The sequence below is a fragment of the Grampus griseus genome, assembly GCF_964374135.1.
Source record: "Grampus griseus genome assembly, chromosome: 19".
NCBI lineage: Eukaryota > Metazoa > Chordata > Mammalia > Artiodactyla > Delphinidae > Grampus > Grampus griseus.
In genome coordinates, this window is record NC_139013.1 from 45,351,572 (window position 1) to 45,379,258 (window position 27,687).

At 44.9% G+C, this 27,687-nt stretch overlaps 1 protein-coding gene across 1 annotated transcript; it reads left to right on the plus strand.

Moving 5' to 3' along the window:
* Positions 1 to 226: 226 nt before the first annotated feature.
* Positions 227 to 27,658, plus strand: COG4 (component of oligomeric golgi complex 4; the record flags this gene model as incomplete). The annotated part of the gene is made up of 19 exons (XM_082677921.1): positions 227 to 397; positions 2,041 to 2,123; positions 2,827 to 2,941; positions 5,663 to 5,837; positions 7,314 to 7,507; positions 9,704 to 9,809; positions 10,337 to 10,494; positions 11,226 to 11,284; positions 13,592 to 13,725; positions 15,463 to 15,581; positions 16,142 to 16,308; positions 17,110 to 17,275; positions 21,387 to 21,449; positions 24,458 to 24,574; positions 25,181 to 25,273; positions 26,169 to 26,252; positions 26,455 to 26,556; positions 26,805 to 26,933; positions 27,155 to 27,658. The coding sequence occupies 19 exons, from the start codon at positions 227 to 229 to the stop codon at positions 27,287 to 27,289; spliced, it is 2,370 nt and encodes a 789-aa protein (XP_082534047.1). The 3' UTR covers positions 27,290 to 27,658.
* Positions 27,659 to 27,687: the final 29 nt, after the last annotated feature.

Consider the following 27,687-nt stretch of genomic DNA (forward strand, 5'->3'; position numbering starts at 1 on the left):
TTACTGCTTCTGTCTTGCTTCCACACAGCATTGAAAATTATTTAAATATACTTTATGACCGGCACTTTTTCCAGGAGAATAGGAAATGAATTGACCTTTTAAAGTAGACTTTAAAAAAAACCCCAAAAATCTACAAATTCATTGGGCACTGCTGTGGGCAGCCCCAAAGACGTGGAGCGCCAACGAGCCGTGGCGGGGGGGGTCCTCGCGGGGCCGGAAGCGAGGAATGGGGACCAAGATGGCAGACCACGATTCCGCTCAGAAGCTGTTAGGGTTGCTTCCGCCGCCTGACGGCGTGGGAGGAGGCAGCTGTTCGGGAATCTCCACTGAGCTCATTCGCTCCCTGACCGAGCTGCAGGAGCTGGAAGCTGTGTATCAACGGCTCTGCGGCGAGGAGGTGGGGGACTGAGGTTCTTTTTCCAAGAGGATGCAGGGGCAGTGGGCTTAGGAGCCGTCAGTCTTGGGAAATTCAGGCTGTGGGAAGGTCTCTTCTTGCCGAGGAAACAAAAAAGCACCTACTCGAGAAGCAAGCGTGTAGTTGAGTGTAGTTGGGGCGACCTGACTTCTCTGTTTACTCAGTCTCATGCCCCCAAGCATGTTTTACTCTCATCTAGGGGATCTGCCCCCACTCCCCCGTTGATTTCCCTGGCCCTTAATCTCTAGGTTTCTCCGCGAGAGTGAAGTTAGACTTGAGGGTATACGCCGACTCGCTTGCTTTTCAAAATAAGAGTAAAGGCTCTCTTGCAACGGCTTAGCAATTTTAAAAATTATGAAATCCTTTTACCCCATTATCTCATTTAAGCGAGAAATCATTGCAAATAACCTTGAAGCGTTTTAAGATTTCCTCCTGTGGGGAATGAATTTGGGGGTGTAATTTTAGTGTTTCAGTTAAATGCAGGGCTTTATAGAAGCTTGAGATTTTAAGACTCAGGCACAACTGTTCTAATCTTGGACAAGTCACTTCATCTCTTGTGCCCCTGCGTGGTGTCCAGTGAGGGGCGTGGGCTATATTCTGTCGAAGATTCATTCCTTGCAGGCTGCTTTACTTTTCCGTGCGACTTGATGATGTCAATACAATTTTGAATGCCATTTGGGCTCCTTGCCAGTCAGAAGAAAGATCTAAACTCTAATCTAAAAGTTTAGTAGCTGTTTCCTAAACCAAACTATTATTAAGGTTGAGCACAAAAGGCAATTTCATACTGGAGCAGAGGTGGTCATTGATATCTTGAGAATTTTCAAATATAATATTAACTTATACCAACTCTAGCAGCTTCTAATACGTTTTTCAGCAAGATGTGCTTTATAAAGTTCAGTACTAAGCTTGCATTCAATGAATGGGGGGAAAAAGTAAGTCAGTCTTACAAACAGAACAAACAATATTAGTTTTGTATTTGTATTTGATGACTGTCAAGGGCATGTTTTCCTCTGGATCCTACTGGACTATTTCAGTAGAAACATATAGCTGATACTTCTGTCTTTTGTTGAGCCATACGCGACATGCTATGTTAAGCACTTTATATGTGTTTTCTTGTTTGGCTCACACAACAGTCGTATGGGGTATATATTACTGTCCCTAGTTTACAGATGAAGAAACTCAAGCATAAGAAGGTTACATTAGTTAAGGTAGTGCAATAAATGCTTTGGCTGAGAGAGAATTATATTTATCGCTTCTGGCTACTGACTATACACTAGAAGAGACTTTTTATAACTGCCACTTTAGAAATTTCATTTGTTTATTTGAGCCTTTATATTTTAAATGCCTTCCTGTGTTAGGCACTATGCTAATGAAATTGAATAAAAGTTTATGTACTCCCTTTGTTGTGTTCATCTCCTAGATGTAATAAGATACGCATAAGGTAATTATTATGTAATATGGTAAGTGCAGAAATGAAGTATTGTTTGTTAAAGTCCTAGAGGAGCTTAGTGAGAAGAAAGAAGACATTTGAAATGGGATTTACCCTTCAGCCAAGTGGTTGGATTAGATAACTCTTAAGGTTCCTTCTGATCATGATAATGACACGTTGTTTCTCTGTGTTTCAGAAAGTGGTGGAGAGAGAGCTGGATGCTCTTTTAGAGCAGCAAAACACCATTGAAAGTAAAATGGTCACTCTCCACCGGATGGGGTGAGTCTTCATCTCAGCAAGACCTATTGTTAATTCCATTAGGGTCCACTGGATAAGTTATTATTTTTCCTAACATTCTGTTATACAATGCAAGTTGAGTTTGAATTGAAAAGGAGCATTACCTCCAGGTAAAGTGTTTACCTAAGGGTATAGTTAAGCTGTTCTCAAAGTGTCCTTGGACCAGCAAGTATCAACATTTGGAAACTTGTTAGAAAAGCAAATTTTGGGACCTCACCCCAAACCTATTATACCAGAAACTCTGGGGGTGGGGCCCTAGACTCTCCAGCTTAATGTGCATACCAGGTGGTTCTGACATATGGCTCAAGTTTGAGAACCCCTGTTTTTACATATTTTGTATATTTTCTAGTCATAAAAATTGCTCTTTGATTTCATCATCCTCTTAGATTGTTGATTAGTGCATTTTATGCTCACTTAACACTTGGGGGAATCTAAATAGTTTCTTTGGCAGTACTTATTTAGGGGTGTCTTTAGTAGTTATTAAAATTAATTTATTATTAAGTATAGGCCTGAGTTTTCACTAAAACACTCTTGAGAAAAAGCTGTGAATAGAATGAACAGAGCTAAGAGTTGTAGGGAGGTACAAAAAAAGTAGAAGACGTAGTCTCCATCTGCAAAAAAAATTTTTCCATTTCTTCTACTGTCTACTCCTATGGATATGTGTGCTGACAATGTGTGTCTCCAGTCCCAACCTGCAGTTGATTGAAGGAGATGCAAAGCAGCTAGCTGGAATGATCACCTTTACCTGCAACCTAGCTGAGAATGTGTCCAGCAAAGTCCGTCAGCTTGACCTGGCCAAGGTAATCCCGTTGAGCTTTTGATATTTGAGTTAGTAGAGGGCAGTAGAGAAGCTACCACGTTAGAAATTAGAGTAGCACGATCCAATAGAAACCTAATGCAGGATACCAAAACCAGACGAAGGTCTCACAAAAAAACTCCAGACCAATAGCTGTTATGAATATAGGCCTACAAATCCTCAAAAACACTAGCAAATCAAATCCAGCAACGTATATTAAAAAAAAAGACTATACTGTGACCAAGTGGGATTTATCCCAGGCATGCAAGGTTGGTTTAGCCTCTGAAAATCAATGAATGTAACATATCATATCAATAGAATAAAGGACAAAAACCATAAGATCGGGCTTCCCTGGTGGCACAGAGGTTAAGAATCCGCCTGCCAATGCAGGGGACACGGGTTCGAGCCCTAGTCCAGGAAGATCCCTTAGTTGCCGTGGAGCAACTAAGCCCATGTGCCACAACTACTGAGCCCGCGTGCCTAGAGCCCATGCCCCGTAACAAGAGAAGCCACTGCAATGAGAAGCCTGTGCACCACAAGGAAGAGTAACCCCTGCTCGCCTCAAGTAGAGAAAAGCCCGCGCGCAGCAACAGACACCCAGTGCAGCCAAAAAAAAAAATAGGTAAAATTAAAAAAAAAAAAAACCATATGATCATCTCATAGACTCAAAAAAAGTATTTGACAAAATCCAGCACCCCTTTTGATAAAAATACTCAACAGACTTGGAACAGAAGAGACTTCCTCAACCTGATAAGCGTCTGTGAAAATCCCAATGCTAATATAGACTAGGTGCTTCCCCCCAAGTTCAGGAACAAAACAAGGATGTTAGCTCTTGCTGCTACTCTTTAACATTGTACTGGAGGTGCAGTACAGGTTAATATTGTACAGCGCAGTTAGGTAAGAAAATGAAATAAAAGTCATTCAGATTGGAAAAGAAATCTAATATGAACCCCACATGTGATGAAAAATTTCCCAGTGACCGTTTTTAAAAAGCAAAACAGAAATGGGTGAATGTAATTTTAACAATTTAAAAATAACATTTGTTTAACCCATTATATCGGAAATTACTATGAAACGGTATCAGTGAGATATTTTACCTTATTTTGTGCCAAGTCTTTGAAATCCATTATGTATTTTACTCGTATACATCTTCACTTGGACTGGTCACATCTCTTGTCTTTTTTATTTTTTTAAGATACAGTTTATTGCCACATTTATACCTCTTTTTTTTTTAAGTTTTTATTTTTATTTTATTTTTTTTGGCTGTGCCACACAGCTTGTGGGATCTTAGTTCCCAACCGGGAATTAAACCTGGACCACAGCAGTGAAAGCGCCAAATCCTAACCACTAGACCACCAGGATATTCCCCACGGACTAGTCACATTTCAAGCACTCATTAGCCACAGGTGGTTCGTAGCTGCTGTATTGAACACAAGCACAGGATCTGGGTTCTTGAACAAGTCAGTCCCAGCCTCAGATTGCCCCTGTGAAATAGCATAACAATTCCCTATCTATTTGTTCAGATTCTGCCAAAATAATTTACCATGAAACGTTATAGCCACACAGCTACCAACTCACATATTAAAGTTTTCTTAAATGTCTTGCTTCTTTAAAACAAAAATACTGGACTTCCCTGGTGGCGCAGTGGTTAAGAATCCGCCTGCCAATGCAGGGGACGTGAGTTCGAGCCCTGGTCCTGGAAAATCCCACATGTCACAGAGCAAGTTAAGCCTGTGCGCCACAACTACTGAACCTGCGCTCTAGAGCCCACGAGCCACAACAACTGAAGTCCACGTGCCACAACTACTGAAGCCTGCGCGCCTAGAGCCTGTGCTCCGCAACAAGAGAAGCCACCGCAATGAGAAGCCTGCGCACTGCAACAAAAAGTAGCCCCTGCTCGCCACAACCAGAGAAAGCCCACACACAGCAACGAAGACCCAACGCAGCCAAAAATAAATAAAATAAAATAAATTTAAAAAAATGAATACACCTGCCAATACAGGGGACACGGGTTCGACCCCTGGTCTGGGAAGATCCCACATGCCGCAGAGCAACTAAGCCCGTGCGCCACAACTACTGAGCCTGCACTCTAGAGCCCGCGAGCCACAGCTACTGAGCCCATGTGCCGCAACTACTGAGCCCGTGCTCTAGACCCTGTGAACCCTAGAGCCCCCCACCCCCGCTCACTGCAACTAGAGAAAGCCTGCATGCAGCAACGAAGACCCAATGCAGCCAAAAAAAACACAAAAAACAAAAAACATTGTAAGGACATTGTAAATCAACTATACTGCAATAAAAATTTTACAAAAAGAATGAAATACTGATAAAGATAATATATAAAAAGTAAATAAAAATACTTTTCATGTATTTTGCATATTTTATTACCTGGTTTACAATATCATGTCCCCAAAATGTCAAATACATTTTGATTGTGTTATAAATTAAACAGTATAAGCCAAATATAAATATGGATTATTCCCGTTCCTACTTCCGTTAAAATAAGTGACCTGGTCAATCAAGTAAATAAAATTGTGTGATATCCATCAGTAGCATTGACCATCGTCAACAAGTTTTGTGAGTGGTAGTTGTGGTGCTTTTTAGTTTACCAGTGAAAGCTGAAAAGGACGTCTGGTTAATCACATTCAGCCCCTGAAACTCTCTACCTTCTGGAGAGAGATTTTTGAAAGAATAGGACATTGTTTCTAACCACCAGGTCTTTTTGCAGAATCGCCTCTATCAGGCCATTCAGAGAGCTGATGACATCTTGGACCTGAAGTTCTGCATGGATGGAGTTCAGACTGCTTTGAGAAATGAAGATTATGAGCAGGCTGCAGCCCACATTCATCGCTACTTGTGCTTGGACAAGTCAGTCATCGAGCTCAGCCGACAGGGCAAAGAAGGTTGGCATCCCAAACTGTTGATTTGTAGTTTAGTTACAAGCGTCTGTAATCTAGTTTAAACATCTGTAATTTCTAGTTTAGGTACAAGGATCTGTAATCTGAACTAGGCAGTCTCAACCAGCAAAAGGACATCTGTTAGGAAATTTCTTTGTCTGGTACTAGACCCTGTGTAGGTCCTAGACCATCACGAGGCAGAGGTTGTTATTCCTACTTTACGGAAAAGAAAACTGAATCCAGACCTACTACCCGTGGGTTCTTTACACTTGACCATGTTGCCTGCTTATAAAATTTAAATTAGGGACTTCACTGGTGGTCCAGTGGATAAGACTGCATGCTCCCAATACAGGGGGCCCGGGGTTGATCCCTGGTCAGGGAACTAGATCCCGCATGCCACAACTAAGACCCAGTGCAGCCAAATAAATAAATACATATATTTTTTAATTTAAAATTAAATTTTTAGCTTGGTATTCTGGGCCTTCTATGATCTCAACCCACTCTGTCTTTCTAGCCTTATTTCATGCCATTCAGTTATGCGTCCATCCATTGTGCACACATTTATTGAGCTCCTCTATATACCAGGATATGTACTATCTGCAGTACTCTGCATCTTTCTGTTTCTAATCCTTTGCTCATTTCATTCCCCTTGCCTGGAATGTATGTTCCCCCTGCTCAGGTATCAAAATCCTGCCCATCTTTGAGAGATGGAATATCATCTCTAGGAAGCCTTTTCTGATTACTTCAACCAGATATGTGACTGTGGCACCTTTCTTATGACACTTACCATACACTGAATTTTATTACAGTTATCTGCACACAAATCTTATTTTGTTTAGTTGATTGTAATTTCTCTGACAATAGGATCATGGCTGATTCATCTCTTTTTTTTTTTTTTTGCGGTACACGGGCCTCTCACTGTTGTGGCCTCTCCCATTGCGGACCACAGGCTCCAGACGCGCAGGCTCAGTGGCCATGGCTCACGGGCCCAGCCGCTCCGCGGCATATGGGATCCTCCCAGACCAGGACACGAACCCATGTCCCCTGCATCGGCAGGTGGACTCTCAACCACTGCGCCACCAGGGAAGCCCTTCTCTTTTTTTATTTTTTTATTTTTTTAATTTTTTTTATCTTTTGCGATACGCGGGCTTCTCACTGTTGTGGCCTCTCCCGTTGCGGAGCACAGGCTCCGGACGCGCAGGCTCAGCGGCCATGGCTCACGGGCCTAGCCACTCCGTGGCATGTGGGATCTTCCTGGACTGGGGCACGAACCCGTGTACCCTGCATCGGCAGGTGGACTCTCAACCACTGCGCCACCAGGGAAGCCCAGGAAGCCCTTCTCTTAATCATCCATATTGTTAGTACAGCATCTTACACACACTAAGTGCTCATTACATATTTTTGGAATGTGCAGACCAGGTGGCATATACCTGACATAGTACCATTCTTTACCTTAATTCTCATTTTCTCCCCATTGTGCAGGCAGCATGATTGATGCCAACCTGAAATTGCTGCAGGAAGCTGAGCAGCGTCTCAAAGCCATTGTCACAGAGAAGTTTGCCATTGCCACTAAGGAAGGGGATCTGCCCCAGGTGGAGCGCTTCTTCAAGATCTTCCCACTGCTGGGTTTACATGAGGAGGGACTAAGCAAGTTCTCAGAATACCTTTGCAAGCAGGTATGACTCCTGATTGCTTGGCAGGATAATGTACAGTTCTCTACCTGCAGATTGGGGCACTGGGTGGATACATTTTCTGTGGATACTTTTTTACCTCTGGATTTGACTCCCCTTTTCTGCTGTATCCTGGCAGGACTGGATGCATACATTCATTCAACACTTACCTATTTCCAGTCTACTGTGTATCAGGCATGGTCTGGACATCTGCTGCTATACATTTATTTCCAACAGACCAAATGAAAGTATAGAAAAATTAAAATGCAGACTCTCTGACAAGCTGAATCACCCTTTTCAGGCTGTCAACCAGGGACTGGCTTCTTTTAAGAGCATTCAGAGAAGTTGGTTAGTGGTTTTAAGACTTCATAACCAAGCTTGAGTCTCAAAATAAGACTTGGTGGTGAGGGGGGAACCCAGGCTTACGTCTCAAAAATTGAGATTAAAACTGAAAAAGAAACAGGCTTCAGTTAGTCTCAGCTCACCTCCGCCCAGCCCATCCTTAGATGGAGAGACGCAAACATCAGTAGGCATATGCGCACAGGGTTGTTGTTATTTAACTATATGTCACAGTGCATCCTGTCCTCACCCCCTCGATTCTATATAATGGAACATTATTTTGCCATTAAGAAAAATGAGACAGTTCCATATGTGCTGACACATTTTACTCTCTAACATGTGGTTGGTTAAGTTAAATAACTGTATGTTATCATTCATGTTTAAAATGAAAGGAGTGGCAGTAAAAATGTATGCTTATATAAACATAGGATATTTTTGGAATGGTTAAGTGGTCGCCTCTCAAGAGGAGACTTAGGAGACCAAGAGACATAGGTAAGATGAAGAACTACTTTTCACCAGACACTCCTTTGTTTCTTTTGAATGTTTAAGTATGTTTTACCCATTCTAAAAATTAATTAACTAAAAATAAAATATAACTGCTTTATGGGACTTTTTCTTTTTAAATTTATTTTTGGCTACGTTGGGTCTTCATTGCTGCACACGGGCTTTCCCTAGTTGTGGCGAGTGGGAGCTACTCTTCATTGCGGTGCGCAGGCTTCTCATTGTGGTGGCTTCTTTTGCTGCAGAGCATGGGCTCTAGGTGCGCAGGCTTCAGTAGTTGTGGCACGTGGGCTCAGTAGTTGTGGCTCATGGGCTCTAGAGCGCAAGCTCAGTAGTTGTGGCACAAGGGCCTAGTTGCTCCGCAGCACGTGGGATCTGCCTGAAACAGGGATCGAACCTGTGTCCCCTGCACTGGCAGGCGGATTCTTAACCACTGCACCGCCAGGGAAGTCCCTTTGGTACTCTTATATCAGTATTTTTTTTTTTTAATCAGTACTTTGCCATCTGAAACCTGGAAATGGTTTCTACTGTTAATCCCTTAAAAATCCCTTCCAAGTACCCAGATTCCTTCCCCTGCTCAACGAAGCACCATTAATAATAACTTTGAGTTATACTTTGAAACAATTATTGAAACTTGGGACTCTCTCCCCAGTTTAATGACTGTAGATGTTATCAAAGAAAAGGAAAGCTTTATTTATACCTCTGAATGGAAGAAGAGTTAACTGTGTTAAGTTCTTTGTCTTCCCTGAGGCCTGGACAACCCAGAGCCCCCAAGGGATGTTCCTGTGTGCTGCCTAGGCTTTCAAGCATCAAGGGAAAAAGAAAGCCAATGGGAGGTCTTTTTGGAAAACTGAAGCTAGCCTTTGGTCTAAGAAATATATGTGGAGACTTCCTGGGTGGCGCAGTGGTTAAGTACCCGCCTGCCAATGCAGGGAACACGGGTTCCATCCCTGGTCTGGGAAGATCCCACATGCCGCGGGGCAATTAAGCCCGTGCGCCACAACTACTGAGCCTGCACTCTAGAGCCCACGAGCCACAACTACTGAAGCCTGCATGCTCTAAAACCTGCGTGCCGCAACTACTGAAGCCCATGCACCTAGAGCCCATGCTCCTCAACAAGAGAAGCCACCACAATGAGAAGCCCGCACAATGCAACGAAGAGTAGCCCCCACTCGCCGCAACTAGAAAAAGCCTGCACATAGCAGCAAAGACCCAACACAGACAAAAATAAAATTTAAAAAAAAAAGTTGAAAAAATAACTTTAGCATTCTCTTGTGCGTATATGTGCATATATATGTTCAAAACAGAAATATGAGCAGTTAACCTTTAAAAAAAAAATGTGTGGATTTTCTACTTTTTCAGGTGGCCTGTAAAGCTGAGGAGAATCTACTGTTGGTTCTAGGGACAGACATGAGTGATCGAAGAGCTGCAGTCATCTTTGCAGATACACTCACTCTTCTGTTTGAAGGCAAGCCCTTTTTCCACTCTAGGGAGACTGGAGACACTTATAACACCTGCATCACTAGCTTTTCTTTTCTCCTCGCTAGCCTGATGCCTTTAATTTAATCCTATGGTTTGCTATGTGTTGACTTATTGGAGAATTAACTTCCCAATTCAGTACCTGATTAGCAAAGATTAGTTAGCGTCTCTCAGATGTTTTGATTCTCCCTAGTCCTCGAGACCCAAACTCTAAGAGTGAATTTAACCCCAAAATAAATGACTGGGAAAAGTGATGCTTATTTCCAAAGATGCTCCTGTAGAAACTATTAGTATATTTTATCAAATGCCTGCTGGTTTACTAAGCACTGTGCATATTTAATAGACAGATTTGCTTAGCAACTCCTGGCACTGACGAGTACAATTTGTGTTCATTTTGGGAAGTAAAACAGCCAAAAAGGGTTGAATTAGACCCCAGGTCAGTCCTGGATGGAAGAAAGGAGTTTATCTTGTGGGAAGAATATTTGGAATACAACCCTGTCACTTTTTCCCTTCTAGGGATTGCCCGAATTGTAGAGACCCATCAACCAATAGTGGAAACCTATTATGGCCCAGGGAGACTTTATACCCTGATAAAATATCTGCAGGTGGAATGTGACAGACAGGTGGAGAAGGTGGTAGACAAGTTCATCAAGCAGAGGGACTACCACCAGCAGGTGAGCAGGGGAGGCTTATAGGTGGTTTAGTAGCAGCATTAGCGAGCAACACTGAATAGAATAAATTAGGGAGGGGAGTGAAAAAAGGTGCAGCTAGGAGAAAAATGGCAAATGCAGACTGGCCTGCTTCTTGCCTCTCACCAGCTACTTTGGACTTGAGGTGTTGTCAAGTTAATGATGGCCTCAGTGCATGACTGAGAAGGAAATAGAAAGGGCTTCCTAAAAGGAACACAACAGAAACGTTAGACCACTTCTCTATCACAAAATGTACAAGAGTGCCTTCTAGTGATTTAATGGAATTTTACTTCTTAAGGTCCTATTCAGTGTTAAGTAATTTGTCTCAGATTTCTCCTTCATTCCTTAAGTGCTAAAGGTGTAACATTTGCTTTTTTAGAACTTTGTTTCTCCATTCCTTTGAGCAGATAAAGTAGGAGTAGGACTTAGAAATAGGAGTAGCCCCATACAATTTTGTTTCTAGAACTCTGGGAGACTCTAGACAGTAGTCCATTGGAACAGCACTAGCATCACTTTTAAGTGCAATAACAGAGGTGAATGTTAGCGTTATAAATCACAAGGAAGTCTTTGGCTCCTCATCCTGAGAGCCTACTTTTGGCTTGTCTGTTAAACAAACTAAACCTAAACATACTTATGCCAGAAGTTTGGAGTGACCAGCGAGGGGCAGAAAGAAGGAGGGAGGGGAAGAGCATTCTCATTTCTGTGTTATATTGCAGTTCCGGCATGTCCAGAGCAACTTGATGAGAAACTCTACATCAGAAAAAATAGAACCAAGGTAATGCGCTTTTCTTCAGCCCATAGGAGTTTGAATTGGTAATCAAGTATCATTCAGAGACTGCTCTCTTACAATGTAGTTTATGTTTTAAAAATACTTTATCTATGACTTTTTAAAATTTTTTTGCGGTATATGGGCCTCTCACTGCTGTGACCTCTCCCGTTGCGGAGCACAGGCTCCGGATGCACAGTCTCAGCGGCCATGGCTCACGGGCCCAGCCGCTCTGCGGCATGTGGGATCTTCCTGGACCGAGGCGCGAATCCGTGTCCCCTGCATCGGCAGGCGGACTCTCAACCACTGCGCCACCAGGGAAGCCCTATGACTCTTTTTTTAAATGGAATATAGCATACAAACAAAAGCATATGTATAACATATTTGTGTTTTGTAAAGAATGCTAGATCATTACCAATACTTTTGAACTCCCCAAAGTGACTCTCCTCCCCCAAAAGTAACTACTATCCTAAAATTTTTAACTTTTACTTTTTTCTAATAAAAGTAACATATGCTTATTAAAAGAAATGCCAAACATAAAAGTGTATTCATTCAATCAGTAAATTTTTACTCTATACTTATTACGTGCCAGGCACTGGTCCTTGGTACTGGGGATATGTCAGAAAGCAAAGTGAACAAAACAGACATAATTCTTTCTTTGTGGCATTTATGGTCTATAAAGTAGACAATAATAGCTAACATGTATATGGTGTGTACTGTTTGCCAGACGTTGTTCTAAACACTTAACCTATATTAAATCATTTAATCTAGGGTTTCTCAGCTTCCATACTATTGGCATTTTGGCTGGGTAATTTTTTTGTTGTGGAGAACTACCTGTGCATTGTAAAATGTTTAGCAGCATCCCTGGCCTCAACCCACTAGATGCTGGTAGCGTGATATCACCAGACATTGCTGAATGTACCCCAGGAGGTAAAGTCGCCCCCAGTTAAGATCACTGATTTAATCCATAAACACTTTTTACAGATGAGGAAACTGAAGCCTGGAGAGGTTAAGTGACTTGCCCAAGGTTGTTCAACTAGAAAGTGGCAGAGCCAGGAATAGAATCCAAGCAGTCTGAGTCTAGAGTTGGTGCTGTTAACCATTACAACATACTGAGCATAGAGTACAGGAAAGCATGTAATAAAGGGATGTAACCTAAGCTGATGAAGTTCAAGAAAAAAAATCGTGAGGAAATGACCTTAGATATGAGACTTTAAGAGTAAATAGGGGGACCCCCTGGTGGCGCAGTGGTTAAGACTCCATGCTCCCAATGCAGAGGGCAGGGGTTCCATCCCTGGTTGGGTTCCATCCCTAAGATCCTGCATGCCGCGCAGCACGGAAAGAGTAAATAGGATAAGAGGTGAAATGTGTGACACGTAGAGCAGGGAAAGCACGTGTAAAGACCCTGTGTATTTGAAAAACCCAAAGAAGGCCAGTATAGCTGAAGTGCAGCGAGTTGGCAAGAGCCTGCTATGGGATGAACCTGGTGAGGTTGTTAGAGTCAGGCCATTCAGTGTCTTGTATCCTAAGAGCTATGGAAATCATGTGATTACGGTATGACCAGATTTATGTTTTGAAAAGATTTCTTGGACTTCAGTGTGGAAAATGAGTTAATTTTTTCTATAATGTGAGGGAGGGGATCAACTTCATTCTTGGTAATGTGGATCTTTGTTATCCCAGCACAATTGTTGAGAAGACTACTCTTTCTTCATTGAATTGTCTTAGCATTCTGGTTGGAAATCTGTTGACCATAAACGTCAAGATTTCTGGACTGTTAGTTAATCTGTATGTCTATTCTTATGCCAGTAAAACCACACCGTCTTGTTTGCTGTAGCTTTGTAGTAAGTTTTAAAATTGCAAAGTGTGAGTCTTCCAAGTCCTTACTTTTCCAAGATTGTTTTGGCTATTCATCTGGATAGATGAATGGGTGTGAGACACAGTTTAAGGATGTACCCTAAAAAATCCCAGCACAGCCACATGAGGACTTAGGGAGGTGTGATTTCTTTCCCATGAAGCATCAATCATTTTTACTAATAGATCATTTTAAACCACTAACAAAAATATGTCTCCCAATCTCTTATTTAGCCCTGGCAGGATTTTAGGGGGTGAATAGTTCAGGTGAAACATGCAAATGGAATATGTGGTTGACAGCTGTCACTGATTATAATTGGACCAGCAGAGCCAGGAAGTCCATCGGGCAGAGCTGACCCTTCTGGGCCCAGGGGGAAGGGGAGTTTGGGACTATGTTTTCCCTGTAGCTCTTATATCTGAAGGAATCCAGTGTCCTGCTTATTCTTTCTGCTCCATGTGTCTCAGGGAACTGGATCCTATCCTGACTGAGGTCACCCTGATGAATGCCCGCAGTGAGCTGTACTTACGCTTCCTCAGGAAAAGAATCAGCTCAGATTTTGAGGTGGGGGACTCCATGGCCTCAGAAGAAGTAAAACAAGGTAAAAGCATTTCCCATGTTCTCTGGGATGGGTTGGGGTATAGTTGGCTCTGTTTTGTAATACTTAAGTCACAGATCTTTTAATAAGGAAATAATTGGGGCTTATTAGTTTGTGGGGGGGTCTGTGGACAAATTGACTCCCAGGAGGAAATCTAGACTTCCCAGATTTTAGAATTGGACTGGCTCTTTGAGGCCATCTAATCATTTTACAGATGAGGAAAGCTAAAGGCAAGAGTGGTTCAATGATTTTCCTCTGCTCTGTTCCCCACACTATGCTTCCTCACCAGCTCAGATTTAGGGATTGGTGTTTAAGTAGGTGATATGTGCACAAGATAGATAGGTAGGTAGATAGAACAAAAAAGTATGCATAATTTCATGAGGGAACTTAAAGGAGTGATAGAAATATTCTAAAACTGGATTGTGGCTATTGTTACAAAACTCTATAGAACTACTAAAAAAAATCATTGAATTGTACATGTACAGTGGGTGAATTTTATGGTATATAAATTATACCTCAATGGAGTACTGAGGTATAATATTGAGAAAAGAATATGTAGTATAAAGAGTATATAAAAAGAGTACATGGTATAAAGAAAGCCTTTCACTCCCTCCCTCAGTCTCCCAGTTCCTCCAGTCACAATTTTGGAAGGGATAAATATGTTGAATAAAAAGGTGTGCCATGGTCCTATTTCATGGACAAATTGACTCTCCACGTTTTTAAGAAGACCATTTAATTCCTACTGGTTGAGTATAGGCAGGATTCCCTGAACTGGAGACCTGAAACTGACCCAACATCTGTGGCATTCTGCATGGCTTGTATCAATAATACACGGCAAGGGAATTATTTATATGACCCAGGTGGGTTTTTTTTTTTTGCCACGCTGTGTGACTTGCGGGATCTTAGTTCCCCGACCAGGGATCGAACTCATGCCCCCTGAAGTGGAAGCACGGAGTCCTAACCACTGAATCACCAGGGAATTCCCTGAATTGGTGTTTAAAGGAGGATTCATGCTCATTTAGAGTTTGGTGCTTATTGCTGTTATAATAATAACCATGTGTGTTTAGAGTTGCACTGTTTAATACAGAAGCCACAAGCCATTTAATTAAAATTAAATAAAATGTAAAATTCAGTTCCTCTATCATATTAAGCACATTTCAAGTACTTAATAGTGGTACTATATTAGACAATAGATATAGAACATCTCCGTCATCACAGAAAATTCTGTTGGATAGCACTGGTTAGAGAATGAAATGGTCTGTACCCAATATATTTTAGTCTTTGGCTTTGGAAGCTTATGTCTTTTTTTTTTTTTTTTTTTTGGAAGCTTATGTCTTTTGAGTCTTACCAGTTAATTCTAAGGAAATAATGGAAAAGAAGTAAAAACTTCTTTGTACAATAACATTAACTAAAATCTCCAATGACTATGATTTTCAGTTATCTCTAATAATGGCAAAATGTTTGGAAATAACCCAGGTGTCTAAAAACAGACCATCTACATGATAAGATATCACAGCCATTAAAAATAAGTAAACTAAAAAGAAGAACTAAGCCATGTAGAAACATTGAAATATTTGTGATATAATTTCTAAGCAGAATACAAAATTTTCTTGGTACTGTGATTATAACCATGTAAATCATGTACAGATTTGGAACAGAGACTAGAAAGGGACCTGAAAAAAAATGATCCATTTCCCTTGGGGAAGAAGAGTGAGTATTCCTTTCTTGGCTGTCTCCTAGAGCACCAGAAGTCCCTGGACAAACTCCTCAATAACTGCCTACTGAGCTGCACCATGCAGGAGCTAATTGGTCTATATATTACCATGGAGGAATACTTCATGAGGGAGACTGTCAACAAGGTAGGAGAGAGGACACATCCCTGGGAATTGGGGCTTCCTGTCCAAGAAGCCAGGCTGAAGGGAAAGGCCGAGGCATGTCATAGTTCTTGTTCCTACTTTGAGAATACCCTTGCATGCAGACTGAGTGTACTGCTTTGAATAGTTAGAGGGCATCTTTGGAGTGATCAGGCTCTTTGTGGACCCAACTGGGACTTCTTTCCCAAGGATCACAAAAGAACACCTCAGCTCCTCAGGGAACCTACCTGTTCCCTGCCTCTCTGGAGGTATGTGAGTGAGGAGCCTTGGGAAAGAAGGGCCTTGCCTGGTGTCTTACAATCTACATAACAGATGTTCCCAAGGCAAACGCCCTAAATACTTAATTTCCTAACGTGGTGATTAGTAGGGAAGTGAGCTATTTTGGCAAGGAAGAACCACACCAAGCTGTGACCAGAATAAGCTATGTTGGGAAAAACACGGACAAGGTACAGAAAAGGGAGCAGAGCCAGGGCCTGTTCCAGAACCATCTAGAACCGTGACATACAGAACTGGGGCCCTCATTGGATGCTTTGCCTTTTGTGTAGGCTGTGGCTCTGGACACCTATGAGAAGGGCCAGTTGACATCCAGCATGGTGGATGATGTCTTCTACATTGTTAAGAAGTGCATTGGGCGGGCTCTGTCTAGCTCCAGCATCGACTGTCTCTGTGCCATGATCAACCTCGCCACCACAGAGCTGGAGTCTGACTTCAGGTACAGTTAACACCCTTTCTGCTTTCTAGGAGGCAAAAATGTCCTAGTTGTGGTTGCTTCCTGAGGCCCATTTTTTTTTTCCTCTTTTTCCTTATGATTGTAGTTCAGTTCTATACAGGGTATAAGCTCCCATCCGTAGCACAACATCCTTGACTCCAGGCAGTTGTACAGCAACCAGATATGTTATAGGCCAAAACTGTGTTCCCTGGACTGGATTGGAGGAGTTATTAGCCCTCAGACCTAGGAAAGAGACCAGGCAGCTCAGATGAGGGCAGTAGTTGTAATTTTAACAATGATAATTACCACTGCTACAGACCAGGCACTGTGCTAACTTCCTGCTCCTGTTTGGTCCTAATAGCGACCCTATGAGGTAGGAACCATTTAGCTCTCTTTTGTAAATGAGGAAACAGGCTCAGGGAGATCACACATCTCATAAATGGTAGAATATGCAGTAGAGTGTGACATTCAAAACCTATTCTCTCAACTCTTACACGGTACTGCCTTTCACTAAGCTGTACTGCCTTCTCGAGTATTTTGGAGCTCAGTGGCGTTAAGTGAAAGCCTCATAGGGAGTAAAGAGTTGGCCAGTCTCCTCTGTATTCTTTCATATCAGTGCCTTTGAGAGGGTGTTGGCCTCTCATACCCTGGCTGCTAAGCGTCTTGTGTGGTGATCTCAAGGATTGGTTATTCCCTGGAAAGAGCAACTTATGCTTCTGGGTCAGGGTAGTGAGCCCTTTGGTGATGCTGAACTGGAGGCCAGGTTGAGTGCTGTCAATCCTCATATGCCAATCTGCCCCCCAGGGACGTTCTGTGTAATAAGCTGCGGATGGGCTTCCCAGCCACCACTTTTCAGGACATCCAGCGTGGGGTGACAAGTGCCGTGAACATCATGCATAGCAGCCTCCAGCAGGGCAAATTTGACACTAAAGGCATCGAGAGTACTGACGAGGCCAAGCTGTCCTTCCTGGTAGGTAGCCCCACAGGTTGTGAGCTGCTCAATTTATCTCAAGGGGTTGAACTGTGACCTCTAAGCCACAGTATAACAAGCCTTCAACTGGAGGCTTTTCCTCCAGTATCTATATACAAGGAAAACTCCTCCTTTAAGGAAAGCTCCTCCTAGAAGGTTGTGAAACCATTTCTTACCCAGGGACCTATTTCAGAGCAGCCCGAGCCAGGACATGCACTGCACTGTTCCCTGCCTGGAAGGCTAGGCGCCTCAGCTCTCCCCAGCACTTGTTCCCAAGAGCACTACCCAGCTGCTGAGGGGCTCCACTGAGTATCAAGCTTGGATTACATCTGTGCCAGGCCCCCAGACTACTTCCCTGAGGACATCCCACAACATGGGTTGGGGCTGACCCGTTAGGCCTACCAAACTGCTTTTCTAGCGTACTTCTCAGGCTCTCAGCTTCCTCAGAAAGGTGACCTTCTTAAAGTCCTGCTACACAGAACGGCAGTCTTACCATTGTGTGACAGCTGGGGAAGGAGAATCGTGGAAGGACGAAGGGATTTATACAGGGTAACAACTAATTTGTGATGAGCCAGAAAGAATGCAGATGAGCCCTGGGCCTGTGATCAGGCGTTTCTGGCACATGGTGTCTTTTCATGTGTGGGTACAGCGCCGTCAGAGGTCATTCTTCTCCACCCCCACACTGGCAGGGCTCTGAGTCTGCTTGGCTCCTGGGGTTCAGAGACCTGACGGAAGCATCCAACAGCAGAGCTCTCAGTCAACAGTCCACACATGGGGTCTCTGAACACCTGGGGGTAGGATGCAAAAATGTATACACTTTTTTTTTCTAGAAGCAAGGTCCTTAGCTTTTATCATTCTTAAAGGGGCCTATAACACCAAAAGAGTTAAGATGTTGCTTTCAGAGACAGAAGCCTAAACATGCTAATATCTACTTTGCCCCTATGCAGGGGAGCCCACAGTAACTAGTCCTCAGATCCAATGAAGTCTATTTAGGAAACCTTACTTTCTCCTTGTCATTGAAAATATCTTCCCTGAGCATGGGTTCTATCTTTTTAGGATGTCATGGTTGATGCCAAAAAAGAGGATGAACTCCAAGAAACTATTACCTCTGAAATATAGTACCTTTGGAGAACTTTGCCAAAATTTCTGGCAACCAACTTCATATGATCATGAACTGACTTAAATTTTTCATTTTGTTTGCCTTCTGTTTCATTTTTTATAGAACTTATTTTTATTCTTTCATTTCTCTGCTCAGAAATGACTCCTTGCTACCTACCATATCAAAACTAGACATCTTTGCCTGACAGTTTGTTGAAGGCCTCCAGAATCTGATCCATCCTGTCACTCTAGTCCTATTTTCCATCCCTTGGCTTCACGAGTCCCCAGTAGGCTGGCTGCTGTGTGTTCACACATTCGCTGCTCCCATTCAGACAGCTTCATCATTTGAGGGCCCAGAAGATAAGGCCAACAAGAAAAGGTGATGCTAAATGCTTGGTGACAGTTTTCTGGTTTTCCTGATGCCAAGTACTTAAAATGTCATCACTCCCACTGTAGGACCTATTTCTTATGTCACCTTGATTCATTTGGCTGTCAAGATGAATTCCCCAACAGTGCTGATGTATCATTCACCATGAGCTAGCGATAAGCCCAGTGAATCCATGCTTACAAGTACTGTCAGTACAAGGAAACTTTGACATCAAAGTTTTTGGTATTTGAAATCAATACCATTTGAACTCAAATCCATTTTTCCCTCATGACGGATTTTACTTATGCCCTCAGGTGCCTTGGAAACATTTATGTTGTGGCCTTCATCCTTGAGCTGGTCATGACAGTGCAGTTATTTCTCTGGAAGCTTGCGATGTTAGCAGCCTTGTGCTGTGGCATGCTAATGAAAGACCTCAAGTCTCATCCATCCACCATGCAAGTGGTCTTAGCAGCATTGTCAGCAGCGTGATCTTGCAGTATTAGCTGCAGCACACTGACAAGGGCAGTATTTTTGTGGAAGACAGGAGGGACATCCTAATCTCAATCCCTGGGGTTATGGGATTCTTCTTTCACCCTGAAATCCTGAAGCTTCTGACTCATCTCTTGAAATACTAGCCCCTCCTCGAAGTACCTCACCTCGGCCTTCCTGGTCATGGCACCAGAACACCAGTTCAAAGGCAATGTGATCTTCTCAAACTCTAATCTCTCCTACACAAGGCCTCTAAATTAGTATTCCCAAACAAGAGCTGTGCTCATGTGGCATTCACCCACTTTATATAATCGTCAGTGCCACTCCGTTGTCCACAGGACAGCATAGCTCCCAATTCCCAGTCTGACTTCACCCATCTCTGCAGCTCCACCTCTTGCCATTTCCCTGTACATGTCTGTGCACTGACTCTCCTGGTCCCCAAATACCTTTGGATTTTATGCCACTCTGCATTTGCTTATGTTATCCTTTCTCCAGAAGATAGTCATTCACTCATTCAGTCATTCAACAAATATTTATTGAGAAACTTCTATATATCAGGCACTGTTCTAGGTTTTTGAGCTGCACTGCCCAGTATGGTGTGGCTATTTAAATTTAATTTTAAACTAAAAATCCAGCTCCTGAGTTGCACCAGCCACATTTCAAGTGCTCAGTAGCAACACATGGCTATTGCTACTGTACTGGACAGTTCAGATTTAGAATACTGCCATCATCAAGAAAGTTCTCTTGGACGGTGCTATGCTAGAGATACAGCTGTAGAGAAGACAGACTAGATCCCTGCCTTCTGGAGCTCTCATCCTAGTAGGAAAGGGAAACAAGAAACAAACATGACAATATCAGATAATCCTAAGTACCATTAAGATAATATCAAACAGGAGACTGGACTAGAGGAGGCCGATGGGGGTGGAGAAATGTACTCACCCTCCTCTCCTATCAGAATTATGTTCCAGCCTTTTAAGTTCCACTCAGTTACCTACTCTACCATGGAGTTTCCTAGAATGCCTCAGACCAAAACATTGTGTCTTTCCTCTAAATGACCATAGCAGTTTTTACCTTAATTGTCACTTTTGTCACATGCTGCTTTTTATGATTGGTGTTTCTGTACCAAACTCGTAAGGCCATTGAGTTATGTACCAAACTCGTAAGGCCATTGAGTTATGAAGGAAGGAGCCCTTGGCCTAGAGTGGGGAGACCTAAATTCTAATCCTGGCTCTAATCCTGTCACTCTTTGAAATGCTGTCCTCCTACCCTGCTTTATTTTTCCTCATGGCATTTATCACTACCTAACACTTATTTATTGACTTCCGTTCTGGAATGTAAACTCTGCGAGGGGATGGATTTTGTCTGTTAACTGCTTTCTTCCCAGTACCTAGAACAGTGCCTGGCACATAGTGGGCACTTTAAATATTTGCTGAATCAAAAGTTGACTGACCTTGGTGAATTATTTCACCTTCTTAGGAGTCATTTTTCCACCTGTGAGCTGGCTTGATAATACAGTTGACTCTTGAACAACACAGGTTTGAACTGCACAGGTCCACTTATACGTGGATTTTTTTCAATGGTAAAATACTACAGTACTACACAATTCACAGTTGGTTGAATCTACAGATGCAGATACGGAGGGCCAACTCTTAAGTTACGTGCTGATTTTCGACCGCATTCCTAACCCCTGCGTTGTTCAAGGGTCAACTATACTTGTTTTGAAGAAGGTATTCAACAGAGCCAAAGAACTAATGATGAGAAAATGCCTCATAGGTGGTAGGCTCTCAGGAAGCATTTCTTTAATCAATGTCAGCTGTTGCATCACCGACCTGGACTTGGAGGTTTGGAGCCCAAGGACTTCTCCGAGACTTGCATGCCTAAACATGGAACAAAAAGACCTGAAACCTTGGGTCACTACCTCTGAGGTCAGATGGCTTCGCTGCCTTTGTGTCAAGCCCAGGAGAAAGGGCGAGCCTGGTTCACCATTCTGCCCACTGAGACCTGAGCCCACTGCCTGATGACACTGGTGTGGGTGGTCCTTAGCGCCCCCCACCCCCACCCTGAGCCTCAGGAGTGCAGCTGTCAGCCAGTCTGGCCTTGGAGTGGGTACAAATAATAGTGATCAGGAAGTCACATTCTTCTGTCCTTGTCTCCCAGGTGACCCTGAACAATGTGGAAGTCTGCAGTGAAAACATCTCCACTTTGAAGAAGACACTGGAGGTACAGGGGAAATTGCCTATCAGCTTTCAGTGGCTGTAGCCTCCCCAGACCTCCTTTGAGAGTGAGCCCTGTGCACTCTTCCTAGTGGGAGCTATGGCATTCCCTGGCATTGAGCCAGCTCTTCTTCAGAGCATTTGAGGGGATTCATTAGTGAATGACATGGTAGCAGGACATCTCTGAACTATGGGGAGAGCTCTGACCCATGAGTTAGGAGATCAATTCAAATTAGCTCTTCCAGCACATACTTGGCATGTGACCTTGGACAAATCCCTTAACTCCCTGAGCTTCAGTTCTCTCATCTGTGAAACAAGATACAGATCTCCATGGTGCCCTGCTTTGGGTTTGTTGCTTGGCCCGATAAAAAAACAGGATTGAAAGCACTTTATAAAAGTGATAAAGCCGGGCTTCCCTGGTGGCGCAGTGGTTGAGAGTCTGCCTGCCGATGCAAGGAACACGGGTTCGTGCCCCGGTCCGGGAAGATCCCACATGCCGTGGAGCGGCTGGGCCCGTGAGCCATGGCCGCTGAGCCTGCGCGTCCGGAGCCTGTGCTCTGCAACAGGAGAGGCCACAGCAGTGAGAGGCCCGCATACCGCAAAAAAAAAAAAGTGATAAAGCCCTCTATAAATTTTGAGATGAAGATGATATGGGGGGAATTCCCTGGCTGTCCAATGGTTAGGGCTGTGCTTTCACTGCCAACGGCGCAGGTTCAATCCCTGGTCAAGGAACTAAGATCCCGCAAGCTGCGTGGCGTGACCGGAAAAAAAAAAAATGATGATATAGGGTTCACTTAACGCTATACAGAACCAGTTGCTGTTGTGTTTTTTTTTTTTTTTTTTTTTCAGTACGCGGGCCTCTCACTGTTGTGGCCTCTCCTGTTGCGGAGCACAGGCTCCAGACGCACAGGCTCAGCGGCCGTGGCTCACGGGCCCAGCCGCTCCGCGGCATGTGGGGTCCTCCCAGACCGGGGCACAAACCCGTGTCCCCTGCATTGGCAGGCGGACTCGCAACCACTGCACCACCAGGGAAGCCCTGTTGTCATTTTTTTAAGGAAGGCCATATAACAGTGGAAATTGCTTGGGCTTGGAAGTCACATACCCCTGAGTTCAAGTCCCCACTTGACCACTGACCAGTTGTGTGGCCTGAAGCAAGTTCTCTAACCTCCCTGAGCCTCAGTTTCCTCTTTTGTATACAGGGGTAATGCTCTCTGCCCCACAGGTTTGTTGTGAGAATTGAACAAGAATATAAAGCACCTGGTACATGAGTGGCATGCAGTGGTAGTTAATGATTGTATTAGTAGTTATACATAACATCATGGAGCAATCACTTTGTTAAGTATTAGAAAACGAAGAGCCCAGCTCTCCATCACTCCCCAATTCTGCCTCTGGGAGAAGAGGGAAGCCAGAGTCCTGCCTCCCCAGCGGACACTCATACCAGGGAAGATGCTTGGCTACAGAAGCATGGGGCTCAGTGCCGAGGCTGGTGCTGAGTGTTGGCTTTAGGGCTGGGCGGACTGAGGAGGCCGGGAGCCAGCACGTGAGAAGAGGGCCTAGTTGCTGACGGGGTCCCTGAGGGAGGCTCGGAGAGAGCAGTCAGGTGGGAGTTTACAGTGTAAACTGGACCAGATTAGGAATTCACCCCCAAAAAGGCCTTAAAATGGAATAAAATAAGAGCAGTATTCACTAACTACCAGCAGTGTAGTGTCTCTCACGTTATAAGTGTTCAACAAGGTAGTTGTTGTTTTCAAGTCATGGCACGTTAGACTGTATTCCAGATTTTTTCCTTAACGTTAATTAGTGTGTTGGATTTTGAATTAAATTTTTGGGAAATGTTAGGAATTCAGAACTGAGCCAGCAGAATTAGCCAAGTGAATGAAAAGAAGGGTAACAAAGAGCTGGAAAAACAATTCCCATAAATCGCCCCTTCCCCTCAGATTTGCATTTCACATGTATTCTTTCTCAACCCCATCAGCAGTCCTTTGAGATAGGCAGGTCAGGTGGTGTGACATCCGTTTAACAGATGAGGTTAAAAGGCTAGTTAAAGATAGTAAGTATTGGAGCTGCAACAGGGACCAAGGACCTCTCCCGGCTAGATCAGTCCCTTTGCAGCTCTTCCTCACAGCTGCTCCTACTGTAGCCAAAATGGCACCAACTGTTAGGAGGCTATAGGAAATGCAGGCAGCTTCTGCCAACCCAAAGCAGCTCCCCCTGTGGCATTCTCTGCAGCTAGACCTTAGTGTGGGATTAGGAACAGGTGCCCTGGAGCCATAATTCCCAGCTTGAATCCCAGCTTCACGACTTACTGCTGTGTGGCTTTAGGCAAGTTATTAATTTCCCGGTGCCTTAGTTTCCTCATCTATACAGTAGGGATAATAATAGTGCCTACTCCATAAGAAAGGTACTTTAATTAATAAAAGTAAAATGCTTAAAACTGGGGCCCTGGCACAGAGTAAACACTTAAATCTTACCTATGGTCATGACAATATCCCCTGGGCAGCCAGACCAAATTATTTACTAAGCAGATCCTATTACAATAGCTAGTGTCTCCTTAGTGCCTACTACGTTCCAAGCACTGGGCTAAGCACTTTGTGCATCATCTCATCCAACTCTCAAAACCACCATGGGAGCAGGAATGTGTTCCCACTTTATGGCCAAGGAAATTAAAGCTCAGAAGCTTTAAATCACTTGACCAAGGTCGCTCAACTAATACATGACTGAGCCAGGATTTGAAGCCAGGAATGCCTGACTCTAAAGGTGTGAAAAACTTCTGATATTTGTGTTTCTTACTCACACCCCCTGACACCAATACCCTCATATTACAAAGAGGGAAGTGGGAGCCAAATGACTAGCCACGGGATCAAATCCAGGTTTCCTGAGACCCAGCCAGGGTTCTTGCCTCGGATTGACCAGAGCTGCTCCCAGAGAAGGCTAGAATGTTGGCCTCTTCGCCCTCCTCACACGCCCATGGCCCAGGCATGCTACGAAGCCTGATGGCTGGGTGTTTTCCCCTAGAGTGACTGCACCAAGCTGTTCAACCAAGGCATTGGAGGGGAGCAGGCCCAGGCCAAGTTTGACAGCTGCCTTTCTGACTTGGTTGCCGTGTCCAACAAATTCCGAGACCTCTTGCAGGTAAGCCCCAGGTTCAACTGCTGCCTGAATCCTGGGCCTGTGTCTTGCTCTGAGAATATTGTCACTGGCTTATCATGGGCTTCATCCATATAAGAAAACGGGAGGCGGGGAAGAGGAGGCACGAGGGAGCAGAGTACAAGCCACTGAACTTGTGCGAGTCCCTTGAAGACTAAAGGTTTTTCAGCAGTGCAGCTGTCACGTTGACAAGATGGCATTCTGGTCCTCTAGAATCTCCACAGTGCCAGGAGCCCTCAGAAGGGTCCTCAGAGGAAATTGAACCATGTGGGTACTGAGATCTGCTTGGCCTTAGCCGAAGGTGCTGCCTAGTACCAGGCACTCAGAAATCTCTTCTTTCTAGAGTTTAACAGACCAACCCCATGGTCTCATCTCTGGCCTGGACCTGAATCAGAATATATCTGGAAAGGAACAAGTTGTTCCTGGAGTCTTTGATTAGCATTATTTCTGTTAGACTTCAGACAGGGCCTGCAGAAAAGCCTCATGACTGGAAGGATGCCCTGACAGTCAAAGGATGGGTAGAGCAGGAGAAAGGGAAGGGATGGAGGCATGTGCCTTCTGTGTCTGATGCGTCTTTGCCTTGTCCTACAGGAAGGGCTGATGGAGCTAAGCAGCACAGCCATCAAGCCGCAGGTGCAGCCTTGGATCAACACCTTTCTCTCTGTTTCCCACAACATCGAGGAGGTCAGCCTGACCACGGACGGCCACAAAGCCCAGGATTACCCCTCATTCCCTGGCCCACAGCTGGAGTGCAGTGGAGCTGTCTTAACAGACTAGACCTTACATATTTCTCAGGCCCACTTCCCCTGTGCTCGAAGGCTAGGTTCGTCCCAGAAACAGGTGGTTCCTCCCAGAAACAGGTTGTTCCTGCAGTCAGAGGGCTCCGAAAGACACCTAAAGGGAGTTTGCCTTGACCTGACGCATTCTCATTTATTGAGGCTCTTTTTGCCCCACATCTTATAGACTTGGGACCTCCCTCCCTCCCTCTTTCTCTCCCTCTCTCTCTCCCTCCCTCTCTCCCTCCCTCTCTCCCTCCCTCTCCGCATTGAGTCTTATTGCTGTGCGTGCGCTTTCTCTAGTTGCAGTGAGCAGGGGCTACTCTTTGTTGCGGTGCGTGGGCTCTAGGCGCACAGGCTTCAGTAGCTGTGGCACGCGGGTTCAGTAGTTGTGGCTCGCGGGCTCTAGAGCGCAGGTTCAGTAGTTTTGGCACACAGGCTTAGTTGCTCTGCAGCATGTGGGATCTTCCCAGACCAGGGCTCAAACCCGTGTCTCCTGCATTGGCAGGTGGATTCTTAACCACCACACCCCCAGGGAAGCCCCTCTAGCCTAATCTTTTCATTCCTGTATAACATGAGATACAAGAGGGGATAAACTGCCAGGAGCTTTGCCATATTGTGTGGGCCACTGCTGCAGCCCGGGGCTGTTTGCTGGTCAGAAGCGTGACGCAGAAACAGCAGCAGTTTCTGCCAGCCTGATTTTAAGCTGATTTTAGGCTGGATGAGTTATAAGCTACAAGGGTGGGGGTGAATGGTCCTTCTTGGAGACGCCCCTGGTGACCCACCTTGCTTCCTGATAATAGGAAGAATTCAATGACTATGAGGCCAATGACCCTTGGGTACAACAGTTCATCCTTAATCTGGAGCAGCAAATGGCAGAGTTCAAGGTGAGCAGGGGCTCTTGGGACCAGCCTATAGGATTACCCACCTCTGCCCCAGTCAGCAGCCTGAGGCTTCTCATCACACTCCTGCTGGGAACCCAGGAAGCTCTTCCGAGCCCCAGGCCATAGAAATACTCCCACAGGAGAAAGACTCCTGGGAGGCAGAGGGGTGAGTTGGGACTCCCGCTGATGCCTAACCTGTTTGCAGGCCAGCCTGTCTCCAGTCATCTACGACAGCCTGACCAGCCTCATGACCAGCCTTGTCGCAGTCGAGTTGGAGAAAGTGGTGCTAAAGTCCACCTTCAACCGGGTAATGTCAAGGAGGCACAGGCCCCCCCGCTCTGTTGCTTTCCCTCTAAGGAAGACAAGTCCGTCCCCTCTGTCTGCCCAGGCCCTGCATATCTAGGCTCAGTCCTGCCCTGAGGCAGTGGGGCCAGCTGAGGCACCATCTGAGGCCCAGCTGGCCTTGCAGCCCAGCACTGAGTGAAATTGGGGGCCAGTTCTGCTTGGCCAGAGGGCCAGACCTTAAACAGTGACTGGGCCCGTGTTCCCTTGCAGCTGGGCGGTCTGCAGTTTGACAAGGAACTGAGGTCACTCATTGCCTACCTCACCACGGTGACCACCTGGACCATCCGAGACAAGTTTGCCCGGCTCTCCCAGATGGCCACAATCCTCAATCTGGAGCGGGTATGTAGGGCTCCCTTGGCCTAGCCAGGGAAAGGTGACTGGGAGGAGAGGCAGAGATAAAATTTGAATCCTTGCCACTCCCTCAAAACCAAGTCTCCACCAGCAACCCAGCCCTGCAGGCCACCTTCTTCCTGGGCACCCCTGCTCTGCCTCTGGTGGAGCCCAAGGCCTTCTCTCAAGATAGCCCCTCCTTGCTGACTCGTCTCTGTTCTTCCCCGTAGGTGACCGAGATCCTAGATTACTGGGGCGCGAACTCTGGCCCATTGACGTGGCGCCTCACTCCTGCTGAAGTACGCCAGGTGCTGGCTCTGCGCATAGACTTCCGCAGCGAGGACATCAAGAGGCTGCGCCTGTAGCTGCCAGGGTGACCCCACCTGGCCCATCACGCTTTGGGGCCCATTCCCTAAGTGGCCACAGCCCAGACTGTTCCACTGCTGGCAGCAGGGAAACAAGGCCCCGACGCAGTCCACTCTCTGTTCTCAGACCTGTCAGGGTGCTTTGGGAGACAGTCTCTCCCCACCAAGTGAGGTAGGTCCCCCTTGGCTCCTAATTAGGTGGGGAAGACAGGGCAGGCCAGTCTCCTGCACGGGTAGTCATTCTCTCGTCCTTGGACACTGCAGCAAACGGGCTGCCAGTCTTAAAGGACTTACGTTTATCTAGGGACCTAAGGAATTAGGTTTATTCCGAGGAGAGGCTGTGATGCTTATGATCACCCTAAATAAAGATACTCCTTGAAGAGATGCCAGTGTGCTGT